The 24,967-nt window shown below is 43.3% G+C and overlaps 1 protein-coding gene across 1 annotated transcript in view; it reads right to left on the reverse strand.

The window, feature by feature from the left end:
- Positions 1-3,421: 3,421 nt before the first annotated feature.
- The window catches only part of sobpa (sine oculis binding protein homolog a), a gene marked incomplete at both ends in the record, with an annotated part of 60,930 nt that continues 39,384 nt past the window's right edge, over positions 3,422-24,967 (reverse strand). Inside the window, 2 exons of the mRNA XM_080537967.1 lie at positions 3,422-5,491; positions 22,733-22,846. Of these exons, the coding sequence (XP_080394093.1) occupies positions 3,422-5,491; positions 22,733-22,846 (2,184 nt within the window). The remainder of the gene's footprint in view (positions 5,492-22,732; positions 22,847-24,967) is intronic.

Raw genomic sequence — 24,967 nt, forward strand, 5'->3', positions numbered from 1 at the left:
AATCTTCCCTATCTTGCCTATCCAATCCTTATCCTTTCACATCTACACAACTGTCTGGAGTAGGGGTTAGTGGTTGTTTCAAAGTCAAATAATCATGATGATTTTCCATTCATAACCCAAGATGAATTAGTATACAAATTGTGACTTATTAGTTAATTGGTGCATTTGTTTCAGTAGTTTGACTTAAGATCTGGTTTTACAGTACGCTTCAATCAGTGTCTCTCGAAAATGATTTATGATCGACTAGCCAATGTAAACGTGAGAGCCAGCTTACCTTATGAACTGTAACTCCTATTGTGTCATATAACATCTCTGCCTGCACTCATACTCATCCCATGACTGATCCACAATGACTCTCATTGCCCTAAATACTTATTGATTGTAGATCTGAACGGTTCAGATGATTCAGAGCAACAGATCTGGGTTGAAAGATATTTCCCCCTCAAAGCCATTGTAAATAAATGATCTTGGATCACCAGTGTGTTTCTCAGTCATATGACATCATGGATGCTAATACCCATGTCCTCTTTAGGCACCCTGCACTGTCCAAAGTGCTCCACCAATAGCCCTAGAACCACCTTTGTGGCTGAGGCAATGCACTTGGTCAACAAGTCAACCTAACACCAGACTGGTCAGGATCAGGACCCTGTCTCTGACACTAAGTAATGTCTTGGGTAGTTATTGCCTCAAGGGGATGAATAAAGTTAGACACATGTGTCGATCTTTGAAGATTCGACAGGTTCGATAGGCTAGGTGGAACTTCCACCATCTTGTTTGTACTTATCCTAGATGTGTCTAGGAAGTAGGGATTCAAGTTTCTTTTTTTTTTCAAGGACAGGATCACTGACTTCTTACAGCCAGTAAAGTAAAAAAAAATCGAAATGTTGGTAAAATCTGGTAATGGGTTTGGTGGTCTTAACTCTTAATTGACTATTGATTAACCTTTGTCGTCTGAGCAGCAGCTAACATTGTGCACCCCATGATAGAGGTCATAATCCATTATGAGGTCATAATCCATGATAGAGGTCATAATCCATTATGAGGTCATAATCCATGATAAAGGTCATAATCCCAGACCCATGTGAATCAGAGATGTCGCTGTAGGTTCATTACCACTGCGGTGGTCAAACAAATGGAGGAGAGGGACCGACAGAGAAACTAAATGGCTTCGACAAATGAATCACAGATTGCACATGCTCCACAGTTACCCACCGTCGTTGTCTTGGTGAGGTCTCAACCCTGTTGTCCTTGAATTGCAAAACATTGTCTTTTAAAAACCCACAAACACTGAAGTCGAGTTTAATGACAGCCAGGTCTCCTCCTTGTGGAAACATCCCAACTGCTCCAACTGAGAAATGGAAACTGCTCAACTTCAACAGGCAGAGAAAGATGACGAGGGTCGTATTCCACCGCTCCTCTTCTCTCCTTCTTGATCACGTCTAGAGGCTCAGAAACGTTTCCCTCTGATTGTTAACTTTCACAATATGGCCCTGTTTTGGTTACCAGTCCAAGAACGATGCCCTATTACCACCACTGGCCATATAAATAGGGATAGGGCGCTTTGTGCTGGTAGTGGAAAAGGGAGATGGAGGGGATAGGGGGTTTTAGCCTGACTATCTTGCCACATAGTTGAAAAGACAAGCTGTACTGCTCTCTCCTCTTTACTGTCCATATGGGGCGACTCGGGAAAACGCTAACGCCAAAACCAATAAGAATGAAGATCATTTTAAAAACTAGGTAGAGCAAGAAACCCTAGTCATATCCTTGATGCGTCTCAGGTATGGTCCAGTGGAGATTCCACGTATGGACAGATTGCTAGCGATGGTAACTTAGGCCTCTTCCAGCTAACATAGGACTGCTGGTGTACATGTTAAGTGCTGTGGCTTCTCAGTCTAATAGACATTTGCTTTGGAGGGAAAGGACAGACGAGATGGGACAGGGGGCAGTGTGGGCTGAAGGAATGTCTCTCAGGGAGAAAAAAAGTAGAGGAATCGGTCTGGTCAGGGTCGAAGGTCAACGATGAATGCCTCAAGAGTCACCTTGTGCCAGCACTCCATCAGGGTCATTGGGGTCAGCCTGTGCTGAGAGACCAAGACTGCGTGGACTCTCATCAGGTGACCTAGCTAGAATTTGGTTGGATGGACTGGGAGGGGGTTAGTGGAGGGGGTATGGAGAGGGTATGGAGGTGGCGATGGCGGTGTAAGATGGCTAGTGTTGTCAACATCTCGGCGTTCCTTGCTCCATTGGTGAGATCCCTCCTTCTGTCAGAGCTGGAATGTGAAACAGGAGAGAGAGAGAGAGAGAGAGAGGTGATCCCGAATTAGACCTATGAGACTAGACAAATGACATACCGGCATATTTCCTAGATACATTTATTGTTACATGCTAGACAACATAACACTTGCATGTGATTTAATTATTACTTCAGTTACCCTAAAGAGTAAAGGAAAAAATAACATAATGGAAAAGTATATGCAGACAATCATTTCATGTGAGGCTTAGTTGCTTAGAACAGTTGCTTGAGAATTGATGTCCACCCATGACCATGCGTACGCACAATGCAAAGTGGTAAAATTAAGGAACTGCTTATAAAATTGCTAATAGTTAAATTACTTCATTTTCACTTTTCATTCATTTCATTTCAATTCGTTTTATACCATAGGAACTGTTGACATTTGATAGTATTTCATCAATTCGCTACATTGTTGTCTAATGAAAAAGTTGAGCCGGTGCCAGTGCTGGGCCGGTGCCAATTTTGCTTGCTTTTAAGAAACTTACCAGCACCAGCAATACCACTCATTAGGCTCCAATGGAAGCTAGCGTGATGTGGGCTATCGTGCTAGCGTGATGTGGGCTATCATGCTAGCGTGATGTGGGCTATCGTGCTAGCGTGATGTGGGCTATCGTGCTAGCGTGATGTGGGCTATCGTGCTAGCGTGATGTGGGCTATCGTGCTAGCGTGATGTGGGCTATCATGCTAGCGTGAGGTGGGCTATCGTGCTAGCGTGATGTGGGCTATCGTGCTAGCGTGATGTGGGCTATCGTGCTAGCGTGATGTGGGCTATCGTGCTAGCGTGATGTGGGCTATCGTGCTAGCGTGATGTGGGCTATCGCTGATGACAGTTTCTCAAAGCCAAGTGCATTCACAAAAAAGTCTCAGTACCCTTCTACAGCATAAAAGAAAAATAGAGGTTTCGTTAAATAAAAAATAAAAACAATCTAAATGCTAAATGCACACCCCCCTATAGTTTACTGTTGCAAATGCTAAGGTGCTATTGATATTCAGCCAGATCTAAAATAGGCAAAAAAATAAATAATCTTATTTGCACGTTGGTTTGGGCAAAGATGATGAGAGAACCAGGGGCACCTCTTTGGGTCCTCAGGAAGAGGGGGTGCCATGAGACCAACCTTTTCCCCCCCCTCACTTCTGATTCTGATTGTGAATTCGCAGACACCGCCTCTTTAGCGGCGGTTGGAGCTCGGGGCTCCCGGCAGTTGCCAGAGGAGCACTGATGGTGCAGGAGACGATAGCCGTCTTGTCGACACAAGGCTTTGGCACAGGCTGGATGACGACACAGCCGGCCGTGGACAGCAGGGGCAGTGAGTACGGGTGGTCCTCCTCATCCAGACTAGGGTCGGGTTCCAGCTTGCCTTGCCCAGCGCCCCCCGCCTCCTCACACGGGCCCCGCTTACCTGTGTCCCACTCTGCTACTGAGAGGCTGTTCTCCTTCAGCGCCTCCCGCTCCAGCTCACTGTCGGCTTGCTTGCCTTCACCTCCTCCTCCTCCTCCTCCTCTCCGGCCGAGGTCCAGATGCAGTTCTGAAGGAGAAGTGTGCGACGTGCCGTTGACTATTACGTTACAAGGGGCAGCGGGGCCGGGCTCAGTCCATGCGGTGGTACCACCAGGCAGAGGGAGTTTGGCGGGGTGGGGGTTTGGCTGGGGCGGTGGGGGGGTGGCGCTGCAGATGGACATATCGTTACAGAGCAGGGAGGTTGGCTCCAGCGAGCCGCCGAGGGCCTCCCTGGCCTCCTCCTCTCCCATGTCCTCTGGGAGGTCGCTGCCCCCCCCCAGACCAGAGGGATCTAGAAGGGCCGGCGAGGCGGGCGGGGGCAGGGGGGGGCTCAAGTCTGGTTCCACTTCCGGCTCCACCTTCACCTTGAAACTAGGCGCCACCTGATGGATGACTTGTTGCGGCCGCGGCCGCTGGCCCAGAGTCAGGTCGATCACCCCGTCAGGCAGGGAGGGGGAGCTAGGGGGCGAGAGGCCAGAGACGCTCCCTTGACTCTCCTCCGCTTTAACAGTCAGATCCACAACGTCAGTCCTACTCCTCTCTGTGCCAAAGTGGCTCAGGTTATAGCCAGAGAATCCTGAAGAGAGTGTCCCAGAACTGGAGGGGGGCCCGAACTTCCAGTCACCCCCAGAGGATCCCGGGGTGAACGGCCTGCTGGGATTGATGGGCTCCCCAGAAGCATTGGGAATGGGGTTGTTGTTGTTGTTGCTATTGGGGTAATACCCACAGGTATTGGGATTGTATGGGATGGGCACAGGGATGGGTATAGGAACTGGTAGGGGTACGATGACAGGATAGGGGACCAACAGGGTCGGCGGGGGCACCAAAGGTGCAAGGGAGGGCATGCCAAAGTTCATCATGTGCGGCATGGGGATGGGGCCGTTTCCCATCATGTTGGGAAAGGAGGGGAATCCGGGCATGTGGAGGCCTGGGTGCGGCGGCATCATCCCTGGAGGAATTCCTGGAGGATGGATCCCTGCCAGGTTGGGGTTGGAGGACGGGTGGACATGAGGCGAGGGCATGGGCCTGTGCATAGGACTGGACGGGGGGCCCAGGGTCCTGGGCGGTGGGGGGGGCGGACCGATGCCCGGGATCATGGGATTGGACAGGGGGCTGTTGGGTCCTGCGGCGTGAGGCGGGCGGAGGAAGGGCGGCGGGCGGATATGATGCATCATCTGGTGCTCCATGAAGAAGGGAAGAGGCACGGGCCCCCGCGGCGTCATCACCATGGGGGGGCTGCCCGGGGGCATGCCCATGGAAGGATGCAGAGCGTGGACCGACGGAGGGGGTAAGGAGGGGCTCTCGTGAGGTCTGGATGAAGGGTTCTTAGCCGAGGAAGAGGAAGGAGAGCAGACAGCACCGGTCTCTGAGGGAGAGGCAGCGATGGAACAGTTGGGGGCCGGCACAGAGGTGTTAGCGCCCCCTGGAGAATGGGCTTTGCGTCGCAGGTCCATTAGGGGCGTACCCCAGGACTCCGGCGTAAGGAGCTGTACCCCACCACTGCTCTCCAATTTGCCTTCGACAGGACCGTGTCCTGGGTTGGACAGGACACCCGGCAGCGCAGCTTGGGTCTCCTTGTAGAAGATGTCCATTTTGTACTGGTTCAGACATTTGGCACTGCAGAACTGCAGTCTCCGCTCGCCGGCGCCAAAATCCAGGTACTCCTTGGTGTGGCGGATGTGTTTGCACCAGTCACACACCTGCAACACAAGACACATACAAAACAAGACGTCAGCAGGTGCAATACACTACACACGCCATCACTTTTGTAGTTCTGACATAGTTATGTAATTATATTTTGTAAATTTCAAGACTTTAAAATAATAGCCCTGATCCTCAAAGCTTAATGCCACTGGCTTACCGAATCATACCTCAAAATATATATTTTTTTTATTTCATTGTTTGTAATCAATGTCATTGTACACAAACAATGTTTATAGCTTTGAAATATGTTGTAATAAAACAAATGAAATACAACTTATGTCATCATCATAGGCTGTTAGTTCTTGCATCCAGATCTTGGTCTAATCGTTTGAGAGTGGTCACATTTCTCTAGCCCCAGCCTCAACTTTATATTCAAACAAGTGACGGGTTAGCTATTTGGCTAAGGATTGTGTCTTTAACCCTCCAGTAAGTACAGTGTAAATAACTACGCCTAGCCAGAATGACTCATAGGGAAGGGACCTGTCTCCTGTTTCTGTAGTGTGAGGTAGCTTAACACCCCCTTAACAGGATTCTAGTTAGAGAGGCAATGTCCTCCAATAACCCAACTATGACCTGGGTCAGGGGTCAAACCCCAACTGTCCGATCTCAGAGTCGACACTATAACCACTATAACCATAATCACTACACTGGCTCCCCGCTGGTGGAATGAGCTTCCCACGGCTGTCAGAACGGCAGAGTCACTACCCATCTTCCGTCGTAGACAGAAGACCCATCTCTTCAGGTTACACCTTAACTGCTCCCCCTGAGACATCCACTACCCCCCAGCACTACATCTCCTGAGACACCCGCTTTCCCCTTTACTGTGTCCCCTATGACTTCTATTGCCCCCCTTGTACTGTCTCTCTGTTCTCCAGTGTCTATATATTATTTATTTTTTAAATAAAAAATATCACAGAGACTGCCAATGGCCCCGGGCCTGAGCTGGATTACTCTTCCTGCTAGGACTGGTGGATTGATGATTCAATTGATGCTTAGTCAAATGTATTGATTGTAAGTCGCTTTGGAATAAGGCGTCTGCTAAATGCCAAAAGTGTAAAAAAAAGAAAAGAAAAAGTAAACCACACGTCCAGTCAGACACTATGATGTGTCTTCTTCTAGCATTCTGTCTGCCAACGGCCCCTGGCCGAGCTTACTCATTCCTGCTATGACAGATGGATAGATTCACTTACTTGGTCAAATGTATTTGTTTTAAGTCGCTTTGGATAAAGGCGTCTGCTAAATGCCAAACATGTAAATGTAATGTAAATGGGAGAGTATTTTTGTTTATACTGGGAAATTCCAAGCATCCTATGAATCTTAACCCACTCCTCTTGGGAACGTTGTCGGACTGGGCTAGTCTCTTTAAAACGAGAAGTGCCAAGGGTTGGGGTCACGTGACCCAGTGAGTTAAAAAAAGAAATATATAAAAAGATATCGATAAAATGTCAGGACCCTCCTTTCATGACTTTTCCTAGATATGTGCGTTTTGCCACCCAGTATCCTAAATCACACCAGGAGGTATCAGCCTAGTTACATCACTAGTTACAGTGACTCGTCGTCCTGCTGTTTTGCTGCTGCCTCTCCTGTCCACCTGTTGTCGCTTTCATTTGCACCAAAGCAGGTGAAATTGATTAACAATCGTTTACGCTTCCTAACTGGACAGATCGATATCCCAGAAGTTTAATTAACTTGGTGTTATACTGTGAAGATTAAGTGGTCCCTTAATTTTTTTAAGCAATGTATTTAGTGCCCCTATTTAAAAATGCAAAGTTTGGAACATCATTAAAAAGAAGAAGAAAAAGAACACTGATGACCTGAGCTGAAAGGCTGGTAAAGCCACCGAAGACTTCTCCAGTGGACGATTGAAGAATGCTCTGCATAATTAAGAAAACCCCCAAAACAACTGTCCCACTCATCAGGAACACTCTCCAGGAGGTAGGCGTGAATGTGTCAGAGATTACCATCTGCAGAATCACCAGCTGAACAACAGAGGATTCACTGCAAGATGCAAACCACTAGTTATCCTCAAAAAGGATGGTCAGGTTACAGTTTGCTAAAAAGAAATGGACTGCACTTATATAGCGCCTTTTTTGCTGCTCCAAAGCGCTTTACAACGGCCTCTCATTCACCCATTCACACACACATCCACACACCAATGGCGGCAAGCTGCCATGCAAGGCGCTGGCCCGCTCACTGGGAGCAATTTTGGGGTTCAGTGTCTTGCCCAAGGACACTTCGACATGTGGCCAGCCGGGGCTCAAACCGCTGATCTGCCAACCTTGTGATCATTAGACGACGACTCTACCTCCTGCGCCACAGCCGGCCCAAGTAAAAAAAAAAAGCATGCAGATGTCTGGAAAAAGGTATTGTGGACAGATAAGACACATATCATTATCAGTACCAGAGTGATTGCAAGAGGACAGTTTGGAGAAAAAAGGATCTGACCAAGATTTACAACATACCATGTCATCTGTGACTGTAACTAGCTTAGCGGCCTTGTGGTTAGAGTGTCCGCCCTGAGATTGGGAGGTCGTGAGTTTGGTCCCCGCCGAGTCGTACCTAAGACTATAAAAATGGTACCAGATGCCTCCCTGCTTGGCACTCAGCAATAATGGTTGGATTGGGGGTAAGACCCTGTGACGTACCAGCGTTATGCCGCCTCATGCTATGGAAACAGGAGATCAGAACAGAGAAACAATGGCTCCTGGCCATTAGGCTTGAGAGAACCATCGGTTCTCAAGGCTACTTACGTTACCTCATTTGTCAAACATGTTGGAGGGTGTGTTACAGTTTGGGCATGTATAGCTGCCAAGCTGTATAGCTGAACTGGCTAACTTGTCCAAGTTGATGATGTAACTGTTGGTGGCAGCAACATAATGTATTCTGAAGTGTACTCTCGAGAACAAGCAAATTCCTGCAAATTTATTGGATAAAACAATGACCCAAAACATACTGCCATAGCAAGAAACTAGGTAGTATTTTAGGGCCAAGTCAAGTGGCTGGCCAAGTCAATCTTCACAACAAGTGAAGATGGCTGCAGTGGCGGCAGAGCATGGCAGAAGATATCCAGCGTCTGGGGGGGTCAACAGACTTGCATGTCTGAATGGTGAAACCAACCTGTAAAAATGTAAATAAAAGCTGACAATCTCTACTTAAACCACATAGTAAAAGTTTCAATCCAAACAAATGGAGTATAGAGCCAAAAGTTGAAAGACAAAAGAAAAAGCTGTCTCATTCAGGGCACTATAGAACATCCTGAGAGTCTTCCTTTTTTTTTAAATGCTTAAAAGCTGAGGTAAAGATGGCTTTTAAGTGGCTTTTAAGTGATTCCTAACCTGGGCGGATGTACTCAGAGCCCTTTAACGAACAACACCAGTCCAGACAAGAAATGTTCATTAACATCTTCCACCTTTGAAACCTCCTTTATAATGAGTAACGTGTGCACACTGAGCCATCGAGTCATGTGTGACAGTCGTCACAGGCAGAGCAGCAGGATGAAAATGTTTGTATCACATTGCCGCAAGTATAATATTTTTTCTGTAAGATGTACAGTATTATGTATGGGAGGATCTCTGTGTGTGTGTCCATCGTAGACACTGAAGACCCATCTCTTCAGGTTACACCTTAACTGCTCCTCCTGAGACTGAAAGACACCCGCTTTTCCCCTCTACTGTGTCCCTAAAAACGTCTATTTGCCCCCCTTGTACTGTTTCTCTGTTTCTCCAGTGTCTAAAAAAAAGGTTGTTCCTTCTATCAATGGCCCCGGGCCTGAGCTGGATTACTCTTCCTGCTACAACTGGTGGATTGATGATTCACTTGCTTAGTCAAATGTATTGATTGTAAGTCGCTTTGGAATAAGGCGTCTGCTAAATGCCAAACATTTAAAAAAATATCTTGGGGGGCTGAGAGGGATAGAGCCAGGTAAGCAGGCTTCCACTAGAGGGCGCTGTATTAGCTTGAGTTCTACACTCTGAAGATACTACTAGTACGATGCTACTAATAGCTGGTGTTCCAATGTGAATTCCTCTGAAGCTAAAAGCAAAACAATCAAGAATATTCTTCTTCTTCTTCAGTGACTACAATCTGTCTCACTTTTGCTTCCAACCAGTAGCGGCGGATTCCTAACTGGAGATCTGGGTGCAGAACGTTGACATTCACATTATGCATTGTTGTCAATGGGAGGCTTCACAGGGGAGGATTAACAACACGTTAACACAGGTGTGTCTGTTTACTCCATCTCATCCCGGAGCACAGGGACCATTTCAACCTAATCAAAATCAGGAATGGCAACATTCACAACAACACAACAAAACACTATATCGACCGGTGACTGCATTTCAATACAACTGATCCAAGAGCAGTTTGGCATTGTTCTCCATTCCAGTACCGGAGGCCACCAACCCCACGGTCTTGTTCATGTCCAAAAGACTCAGTTCCACTGCCCTAATCATTCATTATTACCCTTTTCCCGCTTCTGCTTGCTTTGAGACTGAGATAATCAATGTGACCCTGGTGAATAAATAGCTGTGGGTAAACCCAGAACATGGCCGGTACTTGTCAGGCCACACACAGCTCACTCCACCAGCTCAAGGGGGCCGTGGCAGCGACTCACTGGAGATAATTACGGCATTAATCAGTTGTCAGACCCCTAAATGACGTCCATCCATCAGACAGGCCATCATCCCCCTTGCTGAATGCTAATACCTTTCTGGGTTGCTGCAAGGAGTTGACTGGGTTTGGCTCACAGACTGCTTATGGTACTAGACTAGCATATATGATACTAGACTAGCATATATGATACTAGACTAGCACATATGATACTAGACTAGCACATATGATACTAGACTAGCACATATGATACTAGACTATGATACTAGACTAGCATATATGATACTAGACTAGCATATATGATACTAGACTATGATACTAGACTAGCACATATGATACTAGACTAGCATATATGATACTAGAATGATACTAGACTAGCATATATGATACTAGAATGATACTAGACTAGCACATATGATACTAGACTATGATACTAGACTAGCATATATGATACTAGACTATGATACTAGACTAGCATATATGATACTAGACTATGATACTAGACTAGCATATATGATACTAGACTAGCATATATGATACTAGAATGATACTAGACTAGCACATATGATACTAGACTATGATACTAGACTAGCATATATGATACTAGACTAGCATATATGATACTAGAATGATACTAGACTAGCACATATGATACTAGACTAGCATATATGATACTAGAATGATACTAGATAGCACATATGATACTAGACTAGCATATATGATACTAGACTATGATACTAGACTAGCATATATGATACTAGACTATGATACTAGACTATGATACTAGACTAGCATATATGATACTAGACTAGCATATATGATACTAGACTAACACTTGCACACATCAAATGCTCAAGTGAAATACAGCATTATCTGCAAAAACTCACATGTATCATACAAAACATGTATGCCATACAGGGGCTATTGCTGTGCGCTGTGTGAAAACAACAATATTATTACAATGTTTTGTAAAACAAGCCAAAGGAAGGGCCAGACTACACCCAATGTCTTTCAAAGTTACAAATTGCATAACCTACTTAGTGTTCATTATTGATGTTTTTTTATTGATGTTTGTTTTAAAATGTGTGGTTAAGCAGCACACATACAAAGATGACATAGGGAGCATCGATCCCAAAAAACATATTCAGAAAAGAAATCCTCACAATATCAGATGTCAGTGTTCACACAACAAACACTTATTTGACCATCAAGGTGCTTCTAATGGTAGAATTTACGAAATAATGTAATCTCACTGGGTTCAGTGATTTAAAAAAATAAAGTGACGCATTTCTGATTCTCTAATAAATGGACTGCACTTATATAGCGCCTTTATCCAAAGCGCTTTACAACAGCCTCTCATTCACCCATTCACACACCCATTCACGACAAGCTACCATGCAAGGCGCCGGCCCGCTCACTGGGAGCAATTTGGGGTTCAGTGTTTTGCCCAAGGACACTTCAACATGTGGCCAGCCGGGGCTCGAACTGCCGATCTGCCAACCTTGCGATCATTAGACGGCAGCTCTACCTCCTGCGCCACAGCCGCGCCATGTGATAAAGTGCTCGATCTGCTGGTGGCAGATGGTGGTAGTCATTTAGCAGACGCTCTTATCCAGAGCGACATACAATAAGTACATTTGTCTAAAGTAGGTGAATCAACTACACATCCTATCATCCCCAAGCACACCCCATGTATACGGACTACCTAAACCTTACTAGTTACTAGTTGTACTGCTAATTGTATCCTGTCTTATTTTGGTCAGTGCTAGAGAAGTGGAAGAATACAATTGTTAGTCAATTTTCTTGATGTGTCTTCTTGTTTGTGCAAAAGTTCAGGTTTAGTACACGTGTGTAAGGAAGTGCTAGGAGCTCTGAGGAGGGGGAGCCCTAGATCTCTCTATCTCTCTATCTTAGTCTATGCTGGAAGATGGAGGGCAACAAACAGCTAACGACCATGAGCTCTACCTCCATGTCTGACCCAGAGCCGTGTGGTAGATCTTTCCATGCACTAGGAAGCTCTGCTTGCTCCACATCCAAGTGGTCACATGCGGTCGATGTTCCCTGTGCCCTCAAGGGGGCATAAAAGCAAAGGGGTATATATATATATATATGCCATTTAAGCTGATGCTGTTATACCTCCTTTTTTGCCCCCTTGCAGCCAGACATTTCAACCCTGGAGAGGCACACAGCTCCCTCCTCCCTGATCCCTGCAGCCAGGACTATCCAGGACTATCCTCTTCCCTGGAGCTCGTTCTGGACATTGATCATATGCTCCCTCCCTACAGGTCAAAAACAGCTACCTGATGCTCACAATGTTGTTGCTCACGTCGGCACAAACGACACCAAGGATTTTGCAGTGCTTATTGACAGGTTGCAATGCTCAGTAAGGTGTGCTTTCAACTCTGGGCCACCAACACCAACGTACAACTGTGGCAGGGACATATTTAGCCGCCTTTTGCACCTGGCTGAAATATTTCTGCCCTTCAATTTCTTGAGATTATATTGATAATAATTTATATTTTCTGGAAGATTTTAGAAAAGGGAAGTGCTATATCCTAATGCAAGAGAGGCTGGTGTCATGTCAGATAACATGAAAGACTAAAGACCGCCTAAAAGATCACTCTTATTCCATTTTACCATAATCTGATTGGAGACACAGACCGAATGGTGTCTCTGTAGACAACCTTGTATTGGTACCAATCTGAGATAGTATAGATAAGAGTCAAATGCTAATGTTGAGTTAGCTGTTTAACCAACTCTAGAGATACCGTTTGTGACAGGGTCTGGTTAAAAAGTCCTCAAGTAGGGCATGGTCATTTTTCATTTTTTCCAGATTATGAAAGTGCAGATTTGTAAGCTTTCAAATGATGTGTCATACATTGAAATCTGAAAATAGTTGAAGAATATATGCTTATTTGAATGTTGGTACACCTCAATCTAAATACCAGAGAATATCACTCTGAATCAAAACACACGTAAAACAGCTGCTAATAGCTAGCGGCTAAAAAGGCACATCGCCATGAACATCTAACTGCATGTTTAGCACATCACAACACACTGATAGAACATCAACATGCTAAAAACACATAACTACACATAATTAGATGATCACACAGTCCTTGCTTTTGAACACGTCCTAAAACGTACGTTTGTTTTAAAGCCATGTATCACAGTAGCCTACGAAGCAGAATAGCAGACGATACAGTGAATCCAATTCACAAATTATAAGTATTTAGTGATCCTAAAACTGTTGTTTGTTATATCGCGCGACTTGAGAATTCGACTTGAGAATTCCCGCCATGCGGCCCTCTTCACCAGACCGTGTCACATTGGATTTCAAATCACGGCATGATTTCAACTTGATTTCTCACTTTATGGAGTTCTGCCGGCAGAAACATTAATTGTCTCTGCCTTCGGTGAGAACAAATACAACACATATTATGTGACAGCAGCTGGTGAAAGCGGGGAACAAGTCGGCAACCAACCAAATGTTCAGACTTTTATTCTGAAAAATGTGTTGTTGAAAATCAATGACTCACTCACTAGTCAAGACAAAATGGATTGGTTGAGTAATCTCCACTACTCTACACTAACTAGGTGTGTTGACTAGCGAGTGTGTCATAGATCTTTTTTCAACGTCGACATTTATTTACATTTTTCTGAATAAAAGTATGAACATTTTGATTGGTTGCCGACTTGTTGGCGCTTTCACCAGCTGCTGTCACGTACAGCTAGCGCTTATCTCATTTATTTTGTCCTTCATCGTAAATCTATCCCATTCTCACATGCAGTGGCATTGCTCAAGGATTTGGAGAGGATCTGCAAAGAGGAGTGGGCCAAAATCCCTCCTGAGATGTGCACAAACTTGGTGACCAACTACAAGAAACGTCTGACCTCTGTGCTTGCCAACAAGGGTTTCTCCATCATGTTCTAAGTCATGCTTTGCTAGGGGATCAAATACTTATTTCCCTCGATCAAATGCAAATCAATTTATATTATGTATTTTTCTAGATTTTTTTGTTGATATTCTGTCTCTCACTGTTAAAATAAACCTACCATTAAAATTATAGACCGTTCATTTCCTTGTCAGTGGGCAAACTTACAAAATCGGCAGGGGATCAAATACTTATTTCCCCCACTGTATATTTAATAGCCTTTATCCAAAGCGACTTAGAACAAATACATTTGACTAAGTGAATCATCCATCCACGAGTCATAGCAGGAAAAAGTTATCCATGCTAAGGCTTGGAGCCATTGGCAGTCGTCATACTAGAAGAAGGAAGAAGAGATGGGTCTTTAGTCTATGGCAGAAGATGGGGAGTGACTCTGCAGTCTTGACAATGATGGGGAGCTCGTTAACCTCAGCATCATGCTGGACTTCATAATTTTATTTGAACCTCACTCCAGAGACCACATCACTCCGGTCCTCCAAATCCTACACTGGCTCCCAGTCGGATTTAGGATTCAATTTAAGATTCTCCTCAGCACCTACAACACTCTGAACACCATGGCACCCTCCTACCTTCACCCTACCCTACCCTCCTACGGACCGCCTACTCTAACCCTAACCCTAACCCTAAGAAGAAGAAGAAGAAGAAGAAGAAGGAGAAGGAGAAGGAGAAGGAGAAGGAGAAGGAGAAGGAGAAGGAGAAGGAGAAGGAGAAGGAGAAGGAGAAGGAGAAGGAGAAGAGATTGAACATTGCTTTGGCATTGCTATAAACTTTGCAAAGAATGCAACATTAAACATAGACTTTTAATCGTTGCTATGTAAAGACCTTGGTCCCATTTAATTGCCAGGTAGAACTGTTGTTGTAAATGGGTACAAGTCAGAACCCCACTGACTTGAATAGGTTATTCCTTCCTTGCAGTCAAACTGCAGAATGTGAACAAACCTTGAGACTCCTCATCATCTTCTTATGAAGTCTTATATGGTGTTATATCGTCTTATTAACATTCATAGCACCTTATAGACAGAGTCACAGTACATTATGAAGACAATATGATATGATACAATGACATAATAAGTCAGAAGAGGCCTTAATTTCATGAAAATATCACCAGCTATAGCAATTATTGTGCCTAATTACAGAACTTATATGCAACAGTTGCATAATGCTCCATATCTGCCAGTCAGAACTGATATTAGTAGACTCGTCTTTTTAACTGACCATTTAATCCTGTAAAATGTAATGAGGTGTAGCTGAAGGAAAGTGTAGAAAGGTATAAAGGTCTCTGGGTCTCTGGGCTGAGTTTGACAACGTTAAGACCCTAGATATTTTAAATTATAAATGTGCTGAAATTGAAATGTTCCTGGACTCAAAAAGACAGATGGAGAGCACTTACTGTAACGACTTTCTGCACTGTGAGTGAGATTTCACTGCACATTACCCTAATGGAGTTGTTTTTCCTCTCTCACACTCCCTCTCTCCCTTTTTCTCTCACACTCCCTCTCTCCCTTTCTCTCTCACACTCCCTCTCTCCCTTTCTCTCTCACACTCCCTCTCTTGCACACAGATGTTTGCAGGATTGTAATTATGGTCATTTATTTTTACCGTGGCCATTGAAGCGACGGACACTCTAGCACGGTTTAACCGTTGGCTGTGTGGTAATTACCTTGCCACCTAGTGCAGATGAACATCATGATGGCGTTTTGACCTTTTCTCCCTCCATCCTCCTGCCACAAGCAGGGGTCATTATTTGTAGTAACAATAGGTACTTTCTGCGACAATTTTGGAAGAATTCAACACAATGTTCTGTATGCTCTTGTGAGAGCTACTGAAATAAAAGTCTACTGCATATTGGGTAGTGAATATGAATGGCAGAACTAAATTGTTGATGGAAATTTAAAAAACAGCATTGTATGTTACAAACAAAATGCTAATGCTCTTACAGTGCACTGTGTAAGTAACGGGACAGTGAAGCATTTGTTCTTCTTTTGGCTCCAAACGTTTGGATCTGAAATCACTATTACTATGAGCTGGAAGTAGAGATCCTCAACTTTCATTGAAGGGGTTTTCTGTTGCTGTCACCATGAAGACATCACAACACTTTTACATAGACACTAAGGGTGTGTTCTCACTAGAACATTTGCGTCACTTGGAATCGTTTTAGTTTAGGCTAAAATTCGCTTTGCTCTGCGTCGTTTGGAGCTGTGAGAACGCGCATTCGAAGTCGCTCCCGGAGCAAACAACCCATGCATGCTCCGCTTGAAAAGGGTGGTTTCGCTCCTGTTAGAAACGACGCATCGAGGCTGTCCATAGGAAAACAACAGCGCATGCGTGTTGATCTGGATAAGAGCGGGGTGAGTCACCCGGCAGGCAATTTTCAAATTTTCGGACCAATCAACTACCTCGTCTGTTGCTTCGATTGCGTATGTTACTTCGTTTACATAAAGGGCTGTGAGAACGCAAGTCAGAGAAATAATTTATGCAACAATGTTGCAAACTCATCCACTTGCTCCGTGTCTCGATTCAGACTTTCATGTGAGAACATGACCTTAGGCATGTTAGGCTGTCAAAAGTGCAGATTTATCAAAAGTACAACTTAAGCACTCATGTTTAGTATTTGATTGGTAATGCTTGTCTGCAGTAACTGCCTGAAGTCTGCGACCACTTGACCACACCTCGGGGTCTCTTCTCTGGTGATGCTCTGCCAGGCCGGTACTGTAACCATGGTGATGCTCTGCCAGGCCGGTACTGTAACCATGGTGATGCTCTGCCAGGCCTGTACTGTAACCATGGTGATGCTCTGCCAGGTCTGGACTGTAACCATGGTGATGCTCTGCCAGGCCTGTACTGTAACCATGGTGATGCTCTGCCAGGCCTGTACTGTAACCATGGTGATGCTCTGCCAGGCCTGTACTGTAACCATGGTGATGTTCTGCCAGGCCTGTACTGTAACCATGGTGATGCTCTGCCAGGCCTGTACTGTAACCATGGTGATGCTCTGCCAGGCCTCCTGTACTGTAACCATGGTGATGCTCTGCCAGGCCTGTACTGTAACCATGGTGATGCTCTGCCAGGCCTGTACTGTAACCATGGTGATGCTCTGCCAGGCCTGTACTGTAACCATGGTGATGCTCTGCCAGGCCTGTACTGTAACCATGGTGATTCTCTGCCAGGCCTGTACAACCTTCAATTATTGTTTGTTTTGAGGACAGTTTGCCTTGAGTCTCTCTGTCTCCTCTTCAGCGAATGAAATGCTCAATGTTCAATAGGGTTTACATGTGAATATTGACTTGGTTAGTCAACATTATACAACAGTTAGTTCCGACCAAGTAATTTGATTGAACAAGAGGCATTCCATGAGTGCTGATATACAGAATTCGATTGTTAAGTCGTGACGTGTTTCCGGGTCCAACGTTGGCTGAGGCGCTCTCTTCGAAATGCCTCAGTAATAATAATAATTCATTATATTTGTATAGCGCTTTCCGAGGCTCAAAGACGCTGACAAATATGGGAAAAACAGGAAAGTGCTGTGTCCCTAGTTGTATGAATAGATCCGAGTCTAAAAAACGATTGAACTGTCATTCTACCGCTTTAGTACACTGGTAATCTGGTACACTGGTGCAGGGAATTTTTGGTTTGGACCCGGAAATTGCTAAACGTCACGTTTGACTTAACAACCGAATAACAGCACTGGGACTTTTAACTATAGGTATCACTCCGAAATGACCGTTAATACAAAGTAGCTAGCCTGCAGATGTTTGTGTTCAGGTTACTAGGCAACAGTCCAGTTGCGGAACTATTTTTTGTTGACGGAACCAAAATAAATGATTAAATAAACAAACAAATCATAATCTGTTATAGTCACTTATTACTGTTAACTAATAAATTGCGCTGTAGAACTGTTGTATAAAAGCAATATCACACAGGAGGTCGTGCTGTTATACTGAATATCAGCACGGCTGTGATTGTCTTCCTACTCGGCCTGCGGCCTCGTACCTACGACCCAATCACAGCCGTGCTGATATTCAGTATAACAGCACGACAACACAATTTACTCTTTTCCCTTTCCAGAAAATTGTTGAAGCCTCTGCAGTTCTGCAGACGAGGCTTGGGCAGTTTCCGATTTTTGATACCGACAAAGCGTCTCCAAATAATACAGCAACTTACGATTAAACCGCGGTTTTGAGTATCATGACTGTATCATTATTATTACCATTATTATTTTAACGACAAAAAGCTAGGCTTATCAAATAATAACAAAATAACAAAAACAGCAGTAACGAAAATGGGCATAAAAGCGTATCCTACTACGTTAGGCTATTCAAATTATGTGTTAACATAATGTGCTAATTAATCCCTCTCTGTGCTGCCTCTCCATAACGCCTTTTTTGTATGTTTTGGTTTGTTTAATGTATTGCTGTTTGTAAGTGCTTAATGTTGTGTAGCCTGTAATTCTCCTGTGGCTTCTATGTGCTTGAAATGTCGCTGCTCCCATAAGTGTGTATGTGGTGTGGTTTGTAAACATGCTCTGGCTTGTGTGTGCTTCTACGTGTTTGCTATGACTCCATGTGTCCCTGTCCCCTATGCGCTGTTAGTGTTTGTTGCAGCCGCTTGTAATCACCTCAGCTTGCTTACTTGTGTTTTTTGTCAAGTGTGATGTTGGGGTACCTTGTCTCAGCCACGTGTTCTTAGAATATTGAAATGTTTTATTTTAATTAATGACGTTACTTTTCAGGATGCCATGTTACAACTGGCCGGGGACTCCAGCTGAAAATTAGCCGACTACACTAACGCTGCCTTTTTTACTGTATTTTATATGGTTCATGTATTTGGATTGTCCTCGATATAATAAACTAATAAACTAAACTAAACTTAACTAAACCATGTGTAACGCAATGTAACATAACGTCCAGCGCCTGTCTTTCCTTTTAAGATGTTCAGGGACGAGGGATGAAAACTAGCCTTCTTGGCTAATTCTGTACAACCCTGATGCCCAAAAGGTTGGGACGCTGTGTAAAATGTAAATAAAACAGAATACAACGATTTGCAAATCCTTTTCGACCTATATTCATTTGAATACAGTACAAAGATAAGATATTTAATGTTCAAATTGATAAACTTAATAGTTTTTTTGTAAATATACACTCATTCTGAATTTGATGCCTGAAAATGTTGGGACAGAGCCATGTTTACCACTGTGTAACATCACCTTTCCCTTTGACAACACTCAGTAAGCGTTTGGGAACTGAGGCCAATAATTGTTGTAGTTTTGAAAGAGGAATTCTTTCCCATTCTTGCTTGATGTACGACTTCAGTTGCTCAACAATCTGGGGTCTCTGTTGTTGTATTTTGCGCTTCATAATGCGCCACACATTTTCAATGGGAGACAGGTCAGGAGGCTATTGCACGAACGTTGATTAGTATATCAGCGATAAAAATAAATCAGGCGATCAGGCAACTCGGGATTGGAATTCAAGCCTCAGGTGATTCCTCAAACGAGGATCAGGCTTGTGTCATGAGTGTTCACAGAACACCGGCTTAGAAATCCTCGATATGGGCGCGTGCACACAGACATAAAGAGCCCTGAAGTGTCGAACTGTCGAAATGAAGATACTCCACTCTGCAGGGGTCCTACTTTTGCGCAGCATGCCGACTTATTGATCTTTATGAAGACGGAAAAATAAGATGTAAAATAGTGCAATACTGCCGCAATTAACAAGGCGAGGGAAATGGTTTGGCAAGAAATTGCTGCCCGATTAAATGCGTAGGTCATACTAGCCCCAGTTATTGTTATATGTTCATATTTTAATGAATTAATATTTACTACTGTGGTGATATGAGCAGCAGGCTACAAGCTGTCATATCGTCACGATGGCATAGTGGTATCGACCGCTGTCATAGTATTTATTCGTAATTTTAAGACGGTGGTTCAAATCCCTCTTCTGACACACTTTTTACTGCATTTCGTTGTCTGAATCTAATCTAAAATCTCATCTAAAAAAGTATGTAGGCTATAAAATGATGGTGCAGGCTAATTTACAAGAACTGACACGATTACAATGGTGTTTGAAGCCTTTCTGAGTAGTAAATTATGTTCTTCTAACTGGACCCTGGATTTGGCATAGATACTTTTTTATTACTGATGGATAGATGATTCACTTAGACAGATATATCTATTGTAAATCGATTTGCATGAAGGCTTCGGTTAAATGTAAAAAAATAAAAACATTCAGTTGAATCAAGTCTCGAACACGTAACCTTTCGAACTCTAGCTGGCTGCCTTAACCACTGCGCCAGCCACGCCACTGTGATAAAAGCAATGCAAGTTGATAGACTTTTTTAAATTATTATTATTTTTACACTTTTTTGTATTACACTTTTTTAGATCTATCAATCTATCACACTTTCAAAATATCAAGTTATCTATCACACAATCAAACTATCTATCTAACGATCGATCACACTTTCAAAATATCAAATTATCTATCTATCACACAGTCAAACTATCTATCTATCTATCTCATAAAAAGTGGGAACTAATATTTCCTAAAAGACACTTGAGGAACTGTCGTTCGGGATGTAGTTTCCGCCTGTGAGAGATTTTTTGACGCACGCATTACCTAAACTAGCCTGTAAGTCTGCTCGGGACCAGAATTACACAGAAGGATTGGTTGCATAGCAACCAAGCAGCGAATTATTTGAGCCACATTGATGGAACCGACCGCAAGCTTATATAAACCTGGATCAGAGTTAATCGCCTGGATCAGAGTTGATCTCGCTTAGTGGAACAGGCCCCAGGACTGCAGGCTAGCCAGTCTCGTACCCGCAATATTTTACTACGAAGCCGCACACTGTTGTAACACAGCAGAATGTGGCTTGGCTTTGTCCGCTGAAATAAGCAGCAGGGACGTCCCTGAAAAAGACGTCGCCTGGATGGCAGCATGTTGCTCCAAAACCTGTATACATATATATACATGTATATACAGTATATATATATGTACCGTTCAGCATTAATGCTGCCTTCACAGATGTGCAAGTTACCCATGCCATGGGCACTAATGGCACTTTTCCACTACCGTACCGTACCGTGTGAGCCCGGTTTGTTTTGCTTTCTCCACTGCCAACCGAGCCGTACCGGGTCGAAGTACCCGTGCTGGTTTTGGTTACCCTTCCTGACTCAGAGTGAAAGGTACTATCCGTGCCAGGCTGTGTGTGACGTGTGACGCTGCAGACCGTTGAATGGTCAATGGAAATCGTCACAACATCGTCATCCCATTTTCATAGAGTTCACCGCTAACCGCCTTTTTTAAAAACATTTTTAAAAACCTTTGATATTATTTAATAACCTTAGAGATTTCGCTCTCAAAAAACGTCATTTACTTTTTCTGTAATTGCTTATTAATAAAGATTAGAAAAAAAAAATGATAACCATCCTATTATCTTAGTTTAATGTAATTTCAATGCATCATAGAACTTTTCTTTACAACAAGCATAACAATTATGGCTATTATGGCGATGTGCTGTGCCTATGCTAGACCGTTCCACAGTCCAGTGCGCTTCATCATCCCCCTTCGAAAACTGCCATCCCCCCTTTCCATCCCTTATGTCATTTTTATCAATGAACGTGGTATTACTGCTATTTCAACATTTAGTTTTGTCGTATTTGTCGATAACGATGACACGGACACCCACACATGTATTGTGGTTTACTTATTACTGTTCAGCTGCACTTGAGGTTACATTCAATGCATGACTTGTGCTATAGGCAAAAAAGAATTATGAAAGCGGCAAGTAACAGACACGTAACATCCATATGCTGTGTAAACAAAGACTACCAGCAAGACACCAGAGGTACCAGTCACCCTGTTCCTCTGCAACAAACGCAGAGACCACCACACACACACACACACACACACACACACACACACCCATGCACACAACCGCACACACACACACACACACACACACACGCACACCCATGCACACAACCGCCCGCACACACACACACACACACACACACACACACACACACACCCATGCACACAACCGCCCGCACACACACACACACACACACACACACACACACACACACACACACACACACACACACAAGAATGTGGCTGCATCATCAGTGCTTAGGTATAATCATGTATTGAAAACTGCAGACCAATGTTAGAGTCTATTTGTATCGCAAATCATTTGAGTTCAGTGGTTGGATCTGAAAGGCAAACATGGCATAGGAACTCATGTAATGATCCCTAATACTGTACTGTGTGTGAGCTGTGTGTCCAAGTGATCGAAGTGTATTAAAATGGAACTGATCCTATTGAAGATAAAAAAAAAAAGATTGTCTGATTATTTCACACAACACAGCTACTGTATATGAGAAACAGAAACACATCGGAACTTAACACAATGCATAATGGAAAAATGAGAAAACAAATAAAGCCATTTGTATGAAAAAAGTATGTGTATGATTAGCTTTCCTAGTCACAAAACAAGCTATAATAAACAAACAGCATATTTCTTTAAAAAAACAAAAACATTAATCAACACATCCAAACAGTCATGAATATCAAAATATGAAATAAGTCATTACTTTTATCTGCAGTCGCAATCACTCACACTTAAAAAAAAAACTCTAAATCTTAAATCTTGTTTGTTAAAGGTTTTAGTCCTTACAAGAACATCGCTGTTTGCCTTGAAGACAAGCCTGGGCGTGTCCTTAGCATAGCTGCGCTGGGGGCCGTCTTCATCTCTCGCCTGAGGGGACAAATAACGGCCTCTTTTTACGAACTGACAAAAGAAACAGGTGAACAGAAAAGAAGAAGGGAAAAAACAACAACAAACTTATGGATGGATAAGACACTGACAGAGGTCAAAATGGTCTAGAGTGGGAAAAATGGCGAGCATGCACTGGATGTTGTTGTGAGTCCTACGCTGGTTCTCATCATCATAAAACAAGGCTTTGTGTGTGTGTGTGTGTGTGTGTGTGTGTGTGTGTGTGTAGGTGTGTGTTCTTGCGTGCGTGCGTGTGAAAAGGGTGAAATGACATCAGAAGATATACAGTGTGCTGGAGGGAGGTTTTGTGCCAAATTTTCAGAATGACCTTTCAATTCCATTTCATTCAATCTAGAGAGACAATTTAAAAAGTACCACACGGCAGTCAATTCGAACATTTTTCATTGAACATCCCGTTTCAAAAACTTTTTTTCCCCCTCTGCCATAAGGCCTCTCAACACCTGACTCCCTGCACTAACCCTGCCAGATGTACAGCACTTTATCAAGTGTTTTTGTCTTGTGGTTATGTGTGTACATTGTCCATGGTGATAGTCGTGTGTAATGTGTGTATGTTTGATGTATTTGACACTGTCGCTGTATTGAGTTTTTTCCATCTGTACCGACAACGAATGCCACCGACCTTGGTGGTGTGGTCATTAAACCATTCATTCATTCATTCATTCATTCATTCATTCATTTCATATAGAAGTTCAGGAGGAAGTCAGAAAGGTCCAAAACAGGATACACAGGTGTCCTGTGTATGTACCAGGACTGGGAACTGATGGAGCTGTTTAGACTATTGGGTTAAACAGAACCAGACCTGGATAAAACACATTCAGATACTTGAGTTAGTTTTCCTCGTACAGGAGATGGTATAGCCCCAAAGATAATTCAAGTTACCTCAAATAATCTACGGCATTTGATATGTATTTCATCAAGGTTTGACATCTTATTATTTTATTATGTGAAATTATACATTGCTTTTATAAAACGCATCCATAAATTCTCTCTGTCTTAGGAGAGGTTTGGTTACGCTGACATTGTTATTTTGAATGGTGAAAAAAGTGTATTCAAAGAGATTCAACACGAGTTTCCAGCATTGTTATTGTTGAGAAATAAAGAATACATTAACCAGACATGGAGGATTGCAACGGCTACTTGGAAGGCCATTTTCAACTACATCCAACTACAAGTTACATAGATACTGTAGTTCAAAAGACTGCCTCTGTAACAACTTAGCAACGAAGATACAGAGTTTTTATTATTATTATTATTATTATTATTATTGGAAGATTAACTTTCCTTCCTTTTTTCTGACATTAAATAATTAATATAATTAAACAATATCATAATTAAAAGGTGCAATATGTAGCTTTATCCCCTTGACATTTTCACTAAATAAACATGCTGAATCATTACTTATGATGCATTGGCAGTCTGTGACAGTGCGTGCAGCAGCTGGTGAGAGGGGGAACAAGTCACCAAAAGTCATCAAAATGTTCAGACTGTTATTTTGAAAATACATTTCAACGTTGTTGAAAATCACACAATCACTAGTCAAGTCAAAATACTGCAACCTAGTGAACTATAACACTACTTTACATTGTTAGCAGGCTCACAAAACAAGCTGTGTTTGTTGATTAGCGAGTGTGTCATTGATTTTCAACAACGAACTCAAATGTATTTACATTTTTCTAAATAAAAGTATGAACATTAAATCGACTGCCGGCTTGTTACCCATTTCACCAGCAGCTGTCACATGATACTGTGATCCCATCAGTTTCCAATGATCACTTAGGTCACGCTTTTATTTTGAAGTTGCGAAAACGATCTTAATGTGGGAATCTGTCCCGCATTGTCGTTCAGAGAACAGATGCCAAACTGCCCGACATGTTTGTTGTAATTATATGACTTGGCAGATCGCGTCAACCAAAAACCGTATTCGGTAAACATTTTTACCTTTTCACACATTTGGCCGGGCACTGAATGTGCTTATTTCTTTTGCTATTTCCTAACCCTCCTAACCCATAACTTGGGTGGCCGAACATTGGGTGCATTCCTACCATCATCTGATAATCTACTGTTGAATCAACCTTCATCCATAACAAATCAAAAGCAAAAGATGTCATTTTGAAA

The sequence above is a fragment of the Nansenia antarctica genome, assembly GCF_963989245.1.
Source record: "Nansenia antarctica genome assembly, chromosome: 8".
Taxonomy (NCBI): Eukaryota; Metazoa; Chordata; class Actinopteri; order Argentiniformes; family Microstomatidae; genus Nansenia; species Nansenia antarctica.